General features: G+C 48.6%; 1 protein-coding gene across 3 annotated transcripts in view; it reads right to left on the bottom strand.

Annotated features, from left to right (window-relative positions):
- Nucleotides 1-7,398, bottom strand: part of LOC144338872 (granulocyte-macrophage colony-stimulating factor receptor subunit alpha) — a 43,538-nt gene extending 36,140 nt beyond the window's left edge. Inside the window, exons 1-2 of one of the 3 annotated variants that reach the window (XM_077989786.1) lie at nt 7,287-7,398; nt 1,451-1,514 (exon numbers count right to left, since the gene is read on the bottom strand). In XM_077989786.1, coding sequence (XP_077845912.1) covers nt 1,451-1,514; nt 7,287-7,296 — 74 coding nt within the window. In that variant the 5' untranslated portion in view covers nt 7,297-7,398. The remainder of the gene's footprint in view (nt 1-1,450; nt 1,515-7,286) is intronic. The other 2 variants (XM_077989788.1, XM_077989787.1) reach the window with 2 other exon arrangements.
- Between the last annotated feature and the right edge of the window lie 3,361 nt (nt 7,399-10,759).

Genomic DNA, 10,759 nt, shown 5'->3' with positions numbered 1-10,759 from the left:
AAACCAAAACAAACAAACAAAACATAAAACCAAGCTACTGGCTGGGTGTGGTGGCTCACAGCTGTAATCTCAGTACTTTTGGAGGCTGAGGCAGGCAGATCATGTGAGGTCAAGAGTTCGAGACCAGCCTGGCCAACATGGTGAAACCCCGTGTCCACTGAAAAACAAAAACAGACAAACAAAATTTAGCCAGGTGTGGTGGCATACCTCTGTAATCCCAGCTACTTGGGAGGCTGAGGCAGGAGAATTGCTTCAACTCCGGAGGCAGAGGTTGCAGTGAGTTGAGATCGCTCCACTGCACTCCAGCCTGGGCGACAGAGTGAGGCTCTGTCTCAACAAATAAAACTAATAAAATAAAATAACCGGATACGGTGGCTCACGCCTGTAATTCCAGCACTTTGGGAGGCCGAGGTGAGCAGATCACATGAGGTCACGAGTTTGAGACCATCCTAGCCAATATGGTGAAACATTGTCACTACTAAAAATACAAAAATTAGCCAGGCGTGGTGGCGGGCGCCTGTAGTCCCAGCTACTCGGGAGGCTGAGGCAGGAGAATTGCTTGAACCGGGAGGCGGAGGTTGCAGTGAGCTGAGATCACGCCACTGCACTCCAGCCTAACAGCTTGAGCGAGGCTTCTTCTCAAAAAAATAAAATAAAATAAAAAGTAAAATAAGTAAACAAACAAACAAACAAAAACGTATAAAACCAAGCTGCAGCCCAACCAGCTTGGATACGTGTTCTCAGGATCTCTTCAGACTATTTTCCCCAGGACTTGGTCACTCATATTTGGCTCAGAATAAACGTCTTTAAATATTTTGCAGTATTTGGCTGGTTTTTTTTTTTTTTTTTTTTTTTTTTAATTCTTTTGAGACGGACTGTCGGTCTTGTTGCCCAGGCTGGAGTGCAGTGGCTCGATCTCGGCTCACTGCGACCTCCGCCTCCAGGGTTCAAGCGATTCTCCTGCCTCGGCCTCCCGAGTAGCTGGGACGAGAGGCACGCGCCACTACACCCAGCTAATTTTTGTATTTTTAGCAGAGACGGGGTTTCACCATGTTGGCCAGGCTGGTCTCGAACTCCTGACCTCATGATCCCCCCAACTCAGCCTCCCAAAGTGCTGGGATGACAGGCGTGAGCCACCGTGCCCTGCCGTCTCTCTCTCTCTCTTTTTTTTTTTTTTGACAGGTTCATGTGTCTCTTCTGCCTGGAGACCCCTGTCCCGCTGCTTCAGGGGGATGTGCGCTGTCAGGAGGATGTGCACTGTCAGGAGGATGTGCGCTGACATGTTAAATTTGTCATAGGTCAGACAGTTCCTCATTCAGATTCTTCTGCCCTGAGTTCTCACTTCTATCCTGGTTCATCATTACGGAGCCAAACATTTCAGTTCTTTAGACTTCACTTAAAAAAAAAAAATCCCCAACCACATTACCGACAGCCCAAAGGAAGCACGTACAGGGTTCTACGCAAGCATCTCCGCTTCTCGAATCGGCTGTCTCCACGGCTTTTCTTGCTGTAAACTGTGAAAGGTAAATAAATCTCAGGACCCCAACATCAACAAGGCAAGGGAAAGGTCATACTGGAAACTGGCTCAGGCAAACCTGCCTCCCGTTTTATTCGTAAATAAGGTACTACAAAGATTTTTAAAATTACATACCAGGGCCGGGCGCGGTGGCTCACGCCTATAATCCCAGCATTTTGGGAGGCCGAGGCTGGTGGATCACTTAAAGTCAGGAGTTCGAGACCAGCCTGGCCAACATGGTGAAACCCTGTCTCTGCTAAAAATACAAAAAGTAGCCAGGTGTGGTGACGGGTACCTGTAATCCCAGCTACTCTGGAGGCTGAGGCAGGAGGCAGGAGAATCGCTTGAACCCGGGAGGTGGAGGTTGTAGTGAGCCGAGATTGCGCCATTGCACTGCAGCCGGGGTGACAGAGCAAGACTGGATCACCCCCCCAAAAAAGTACGAAAGCAAGTTGTGCCCTAAGCACCTGTCATCACGAATTCCTGAGGCTCTGCCATAGGCCCACGTCCTTAACCTCAGCAAAATAAACTCTCTAAATGGACTGAGACCTGTCTCTGATACGCCTTTTTTTTTTTTTTTTTTTTGGTTTGACAGGACGTTTTGCGCTCATGGAAAATTATGCAATATTTTTACGTTTGATATGTACTGCTTATCCTTTTTTTTCTCTTCTTCTTTTTTGTGTTTACAGAATGGGTTTTCTTTCCCCTTTCTGGAAATTTTCGGTTGATCCTAAAATAGAGTCTGCCTCGCTTCCTTCTCGGATTCAAAGCAAGAATGATGGAGAGTGAGGGAAATCATGATATTTTACCCCAAAACAGGGCTCCGTGGTATAATGAGGATTTTTAATTAAAAACCCTTTGGTCCCGGGCACAGTGGCTCACGCCTGTAATCCCATCACTTTGGGAGACCCGGGCGGGTGGATCACCTGAGGTCAGGAGATCTAGACTATCCTGGCCAACACGGTGAAACCCCATCTCTACTAAAAATACAAAAATTAGCCGGGCGTGGTGGCAGGTGCCTGTACTCCCAGCTACTCGGGAGACTGAGGCAGGAGAATCGCTTGAACCCGGGAGGCGGAGGTTGCAGTGAGCCGAGATCGCACCACTGCACACCAGCCTGGTGACAGAGCAAGACTCCATCTCAAAACAAACAAACAAACAAGAGCAAAACAACACAACAAAAAAAACCCCTTTGATATCAACAACCTCTGGAAGACATTTTCTCCTACCTCCATAACAATAGGACGGACCTTCCAAGGAGAACAATTGTTCTTGTTTTTTTGTTTGCTTGTTTGTTTGTTTTTTCCTGTTATCTCATTATCTGTTATAGAAAAAAAGACCAAGATCTTTTTTCCTTTTTTTTTTTTTTTTTTTTTTTTTTTGGAGATAGAGTCTTGGACTGTCGCCCAGGCTGGAGTGCAGTGGCACAATCTTGGCTCATTGCAACTTCCGCCACCCAGGTTCAAGCCATTCTCCTGCCTCAGCCTCCCAAGTAGCTGGGAAGACATGCACCCACCACTGCACCCAGCTAATTTTGTATTTTTAGTAGAGACAGGGTTACACCATGTTGGAGAGGCTGGTCTCGAACTCCTGACCTCAGGTGACTCCACCCGCCTCAGCCTCCCAAAGTGCTGGGATTACAGGCGTGAGCCACTGCGCCAGGCTGACAAATGTTTTATATTCAGATCTTAGTTAATCTCTTAAGGCTTGGGAGGGTCTGGAAGAAAAAGATCCAGCTGTGTCCAGCTATGTTAATACAGATTATTATTATTATTATTATTTATACACAGATTCACTCTGACAAGATGGCATGATCTCAGCTCACTGCAACCTTTTTTTCCTGAGTTCAAGCGATTCTCCTTCCTCAGCCTCCTGAGTAGCTGGGATTACAGGCGCATGCCACCACGTCCAGCTAATTTTTTGTATTTTTTGTGTTTTTACTAGAGACGGGTTTTCACCATGTTGGCCAGGCTGGTCTCGAACGCCTGACCTCAGGTAGCCCGCTAGCCTCGGCCTGCTGGGATTACAGGCGTGAGCCACCACCCCCAGCAGAGATTCTTTACAGATGCAAATTTTCTCTAACAAAGGACAGCTTTGGGGGGTCATTCCAAAATATGGCAAAGAAGGCTGGGCACGGTGGCTCATGCCCCTAATCCCAGCACTTTGGGAGGTTGAGGCAGGTGGATCACCTGAGGTCAGGAGTGCGAGACCAGCCTGGCCATCACGGTGAAATCCCATCTCTACTAAATAATAATAACAATAATAATAATAATAATAATAATAATAATAAACATTATCTGGGCACGATGGCTCATGCCTATTAACCCAGCTGTTTGGAAGGCTGAGGCAGAAGAACTTCTTGAACCTGGAAGACGGAGGTTGCAGGGAGCCAAGACGGCACCACTGCACTCCAGCCTTGAAAACAGAATGAGACTGTCTCAAAAGAAAAAAAAATAAAAGAAATACGAGTAAGAAACATGTTTTGGGGAAAAATATGTTGTTTTTTCTCTTTGTCTTGTAATGTTTGCCAGAGTGGGGTTGGAAGGTAAGTCACAATATATAGATATATTGTGGTATATTTATATATATATAATATATAGGGTAAAATAAATCCCATTTGATGAGAATTTATGGTCTGTAGGGCATGCCTCCCCAGCCAGACCCCTTAGATACGAATTTGGGCAACATAAAAAAAAAAAAAAAAAGTCAGAGGCCCAGTGCGGTGGCTCACCCCTGTAATCCCAGCACTGTGGGAGGCTGAGGCATGTGGATCACTTGAGGTCAGGAGTTCAAGACCAGCCTGGCCAACATGGTGAAATGTCGTCTCTACTAAAAATACAAAAATTAGCCAGGCAGTAGTGGTGGGCGCCTGTAATCTCAGCTACTCGGGAGGCTGAGGCAGGAGAATTGCTTGACCCTGGGAGGCGGAGACTGTGGTCAGGTGACATTGGGCCACTGCACTCCAGTCTGGGCGACAGAGTGAGATTCCATCTCACAGAAAAAAAAAAAAAAAAAGGAAAGAAATAAAGAAAAGAAAAGACAGAGAAGAAGAAGCCGGGCACAGTGGCTCACGCCTATAATCCCAGCACTTTGGGAGGCCGAGGCAGGCGGATCACCTGAGGTCAGGAGTTCAAGACCAGCCTGGCCAACATGGAGAAACCCCGTCTCTACTAAAAATACAAAAATTAGCCGGGCATGGTGGCAGGTGCGTGTAGTCCCAGCTACTCAGGAGGCTGAGGCAGGAGAATCACTTGAACCCGGGAGGCGGAGGTTGCAGTGAGCCGAGATTGCACCACTGCACTCCAGCCTGGGCGACACAGCGAGATTCTGTCTCAACAAGAAGCGTGAAATCTGATTTAGCACACCTATAAAACACCCAACAAGCTGTCCAAATCCAGATTCTTACCACCCCAATCTCGGTGGTATCTAAGATGCTTCATTTCTGTCTTTTTAAAATGTGTAATAATTTAATCTTTTTATACACGCGGGGCGGGGGATCTTACTATGTTGCCCAGGCTGGTCTGGAATTCCTGGTCTCAAGCAATCCTCTTACCTCAGCCTTCCACAATTTTGGGATTACAGGCGTGGGCCACCATGCCTAGCCTCAAATGTTTATTTATTTATTTATTTTGAGATGGAGTCTCGCTCTGTCGCCTAGGCTGGAGTGCAGTGGCGCAATCTCGGCTCACTGCAACCTCCGCCTCCCGGGTTCAAGTGATTCTCCAGCCTCAGCCTCCCGAGTAGCTGGGATTACAGGCACCTGCCACCACACCCAGGTAATTTTGGGTATTTTTAGTAGACATGGGGTTTCACCATATTGGCCAGGCTGGTCTCGAACTCCCGACCTCAGGTGATCCACCCGCCTCGGCCTCCCAGAGTGCTGGGATCACATCCTACCGGCTTAGAAGGATTTCATCTTGAATGGGGGCTGGGAAAAAGGCGGCTGGGACAGGCTGGGCGGCATTCCCCGGAGGTCAGCCATTCCCCGACACAAGACATGTGAATAGATGAGTACTGTTTACTAAATAGACCCAGGACTGAACAGACACAGGAAATTCCTGATGTCTTGATATCTTCAGAACAAAAGCCTTCCTAGTTTAAGAATACGTTTCGCTTTAAAAATGATAATGATATTGGGCCAGGCGCGGTGGCCCACGCCAGTCATCCCACCCCTTTAGGAGGCTGAGGCAGGAGGACGGATTGGGTCTAGGAGTTCAAGACCAGCCTGGGAAACACAGTGAAACCCTCGTCCCTACAAAAATACAAATATCTGTCAGGAATGGTGGCATTGCCTTTGTCCCAGCTATTCGGGAGGCGGAGATGGGAGGATCGCTTGAGCCCAGGAATTCGAGACAGCAGTGAGCTGTGATTGCACCACTGCCCTCCAGCCTGGGTGACAGAGCCAGACGGCCTCAAAAAAAAAAAAAAAAAAAAAAAAAAAGATAATATTGGTTATTGCAAAAGATAGACATGACAAAGATGAACCCTTTATCAGAAACCCTTGTAGCGGAGCATATCTCCCTGTGATTTTTTTCTTTAGTTATCTTTTTTTTTTTTGAGACGGAGTTTTGCTCTGTCGCCCAGGCTGGAGTGCAGTGGCACGATCTCGGCTCACTGCAACCTCCGCCTCCCGGGTTCAAGCGATTCTCCTGCCTCAGCCTCCCGAGTAGCTGGGATTACAGGCACCCACTGCCACGCCCGGCTAATTTTTTGTATTTTTAATAAAGATGTGGTTTCGCCGTGTTGGCCAGGCTGGTCTCGAACTCCTGATTTCGGATGATCTGCCCGCCTCAGCCTCCCAAAGTGCTGGGATGACAGGCGTGAGCCACCACACCCGGCCCCCCTTTACTATCTTTATAAGCTTTGCTTTCACTTTGCAATGTGAACCTGCCTCAAATTGTTTCTGGTGCAAGATCAAAGAACCGTCTCTTGGAGTATGGATCAGGACCCCATTCTAGTAACCAGTAACACCATCACACTCCCCTCCCGCTTTCAGCTCTATGTTAATCTCTTTTCATCTCTCTCTTTTTTTTTTTTTTTCTAGACAGAGTCTCGCTCTTGTCGCCCAGGCTGGAGTGCAGTGGTGCAATCTCAGCTCACTGCAAGATCTGCCTCCTGGGTTCAAATGATTCTCCCGCCTCAGCCTCCCGAGTAGCTGGGATGACAGGTGCCCACCAACACGCCCGGCTAATTTTGTATTTTTAGTAGAGATGGGGTTTCTCCATGTTGACCAGGCTGGTGTCGAACTCCTGACCTCAGGTGATCCACCCGCCTCAGCCTCCCAAAGTGCTGGGATGACAGGCATGAGCCACTGTGCCTGGCCATGTTTATCTCTTGAGACGGCTTCCGGATGCCACAAATAGCTATCAATGAATGTAATAATTCCGTACTCACTACACCCTGACTCCCTGGAGCTTAGCAATGTATAGCCAGTCATTAATCAATTGTTTTTTTTTCTGTAAACCAACAAGAATTCCCAGCACACAGTTTCACAGAAACCTCCTCCCTGTCCCCCAACACCACCTCCCTCTTTTTTTTTTTTTTTTTTGGCCTTTAAAAACCTGCTTATAATAAAGGCAGAATACAACTCAGATCCCGAGTGTCCTTGGGTCTCTCGTTCTTCCGGGCCCCTGTCCCCCGTTTGGCTCGAGTCAACCTTTGAAATCTTAGGTTGTGGCTCCGTCTCTTTCTTTCAGATCGACAGACACAGGAGAAACACCCTGGTGACTCGACATGTTCAAAGACCACAGAATGAGAGAACTCGGCTTACCCCGCGGCATCCGCTTCCTTTCCTTTCACTTGCTTTTCTCTCGGACACTCCCGCGTCTGGGTAGCTCCCTTCAGAGCTGTTCTGTGTCTCCTCATGCCCTCCCTGCCCCTCCCTCCTCCGCTTCCTCATTCATAGGATTGGGAAACTTGCAATTACTCCGTGAGTTCATTGGCTCCTGACCTCGTCTCCAAAGAGTGGCCCCGTCGAACAGCTCAGGTGTGAGTCCCACACACATCTGCGCGCACAGACACACTCCTGCACACACACAACTGCACACACATGCATGTCTGCACACACATCTGTGCACACAGACACACACACATCTGCACACACAGACGTGCACACACACATCCCCACACACCTGCATGCAGTGCACATGTGCGTACACACAGTTACACACACACCTGCACACACACCTGCACACACATGCATGTCTGCACACACATCTGCACACACAGACGTGCATGCACACACATCCCTACACACCCTCACACACATCTGCACACACACCTGCATGCACATGCAGGTCTGCACACAGACGTGCACACACACATCCCCACACACCTGCATGCAGTGCACATGTGCGTACACACAGTTACGCACACACCTGCACACACACCTGTACACACATGCATGTCTGCACACACATTTGCACACACAGACGTGCACACACACATCCCCACACACCCTCACACACATATGCACATGCAGGTCTGCACACAGACGTGCACACACACATCCCCACACACCTGCATGCAGTGCACATGTGCGTACACACAGTTACACACACACCTGCACACACATGCATGTCTGCATACACATCTGCACACACTTCTGCACACAATCCTGCATGTACATGCATGTTTGCATAGACGTGCACACACACATCCCCACACAGTTGCACACAGTGCACATGTGCATACACATAGCTACACACACACCTGCACACACATGCATGTCTGCATACACATCTGCACACACTTCTGCACACAATCCTGCATGTACATGCATGTTTGCATAGACGTGCACACACACATCCCCACACAGTTGCACACAGTGCACAGCAGGTACACACAGCTACACACACATCTACACATCTGTACAAACACATTAGCACACAGCTACACACACACATCTGTATGCACACACACCTGCACACACGTCTGCACAAACAAGCACAATGGCACACACACCCCTCCACACACGCTTGTCTACACACAGCACACACACACATCCCCACACACCTGCACACAGTGCACGTGGGTGTACACACTACACACACATCTCCACACACACCTGCACACATATCTGTACACATACACCTGCACGCAGTGCACATGTGAGTACACACAATTACACACCCACATCTTCACATACATCTGCACACACACCTGCACACACACATCCCCACACACCTGCCCACAGTGCCCATGTGCGTACACACAACTACACACGTACATCTGCACACACATCTGCAAACACACACCTGCATGCACGTGTCCACGCACACACCCGCATACACATGCATGTCTGCACACACAGACCTGCACACACACATCCTCACACACCTGCACGCAGTGCACATGTGCGAACACACAACTACACACACATCTGCACACACCTCTGCACAAACAAGCATATTGGCGCGCACACACCTGCACACACACTTGCACACACACAAACTCAGATGCCTTCTGTGCTGTCTACAAAGTCATAAGAAAAACCAAGCAGGCCAGGGGCGGTGGTTCACTAAAAAAAAAAAAACAAAAAACAAAAATTAGCCGGGCGAGGTGGCGGGTGCCTGTAATCCCAGCTACTCAGGAGGCTGAGGCAGGAGAATCCCTTGAACCCGGGAGGCGGAGGTTGCAGTCAGCCGAGATGGTGCCATTTCACTCCAGCCTGGCCAACAAGAGCAAAACTCCGTCTCAAAAAAAAAAAAAAGAACCAAGCAGGTTAGAGATGTGTTACGTTACAAACAGTTGGCGCCTAAACAAAGCATAGGGCTTCTCGCAAATGCAGTGGAAAACGACACCTGGAATAGCAACATCAGCCAAGGTGAAAGACGGTTGCACAGGCTGCACCTCTACTGTCTTAGCCTCCCTGTTCTTGCAGGAGCTGCGTCTTAGTCCATTCATGTTGAGGTTGGGTAATTGATAAACAAGAGATCATTGACCGGGTGCGGTGGCTCAGGCCTGTCATCCCAGAACGTTGGGAGGGCGAGGCAGGTGGATCACGAGATCAAGAGATCGACACCATCCTGGCCAACGTGGTGAAACCCCATCTCTACTAAAAATATAAAAATTACCTGGGCGTGGTGGCCTGTGCACCTGTAATCCCAGCTACTCAGGAGGCTGAGGCAGGAGAATCCCTTGAATCCGGGAGGCGGAGGTTGCAGTGAACTGAGATCGTGCCCCTGCACTCCAGCCTGGCGACAGAGCCAGACTGCGTCTCAAAAAAAAAAAAAAAAAAAACCAACAACAAAAACGAGAGGTCATTTATTCGGCTCATGGTGGTTCTCCAGGTGGTCCGGGAAGCATGATGTTTGGATCTGCTGGTCGTGAGGGCGTCAGGCTGCTCCCAGTCATGACGGAAGGTGAAGGGAAGACATTGTGTGTGGAGACCACATGGGCAGAAAGGAAGCAAGAGAGAAGGGTGGAGGTGCCAGGTTCTTTTCAACAACCAGTCCTCCTGGAAACTGAGAATGAGAACTCATTCATTACTACGGGGGCAGGACCAAGCCATTCATAAGGAATTCTCCCACATGGGTTTAAACACCTCCCACCAGGCCCCATGTACCCCAGTGGGGGGTCAAATTTCAACATGAAACTTGACAGGACCAAACAAACCGTATCCAAACCATACCACACTGCTTCTCTCCAGAATCGATGAAGAGAAGATTATCTTCCCAAGAGCTCAATCTGATGACTCACCAAGGCTGCTGGAACTGGCACCATGATGGACGTCCTTGTCAATGGCTCCTATCTTCCTGTTGACATTGATGTAGAGAAGTTTATCTTCCCCAAAGCTCAACAAGATGGTTCACCCAGGCTGCTGGAACTGGTATCATGGTGGATCTTACTGTCAATGGCCCATATCTTCCTGTTGACATTGATGTAGAGAAATTTCTCTTCCCCAAAGCTCAACAAGATGGTTCACCAAGGCTGCTGGAACTGGGCATCATGGTGGATCTTCTCGTCAATGACTTGTACCTTGTTGCTGACATGGATGTAGAGAAGTTTATCTTCCCAGGAATTCAACCAGATGTTTCACCCAGGCTGTTGGAACTGGTATCATGGTGGATCTTCTTGTCAATGGCTCATACGCTCTTGTTGGCATTGATGCAGGCAAGTTTATCTTCCCCAAAACTTAAGATGTTTCACACAGGCTGCTGGAACTGGCACCATGGTGGATCTTACTGTCAATGGCTATTATCTTCCTTTTGACATTGATGTAGAGAAGTCTATCTTCCCAAA

The sequence above is a fragment of the Macaca mulatta genome, chromosome Y (genome assembly GCF_049350105.2).
Source record: "Macaca mulatta isolate MMU2019108-1 chromosome Y, T2T-MMU8v2.0, whole genome shotgun sequence".
Taxonomy (NCBI): domain Eukaryota; kingdom Metazoa; phylum Chordata; class Mammalia; order Primates; family Cercopithecidae; genus Macaca; species Macaca mulatta.
Note: the sequence above shows the minus strand (reverse complement) of the source record. Positions and strands in the feature narration are given on the sequence as shown.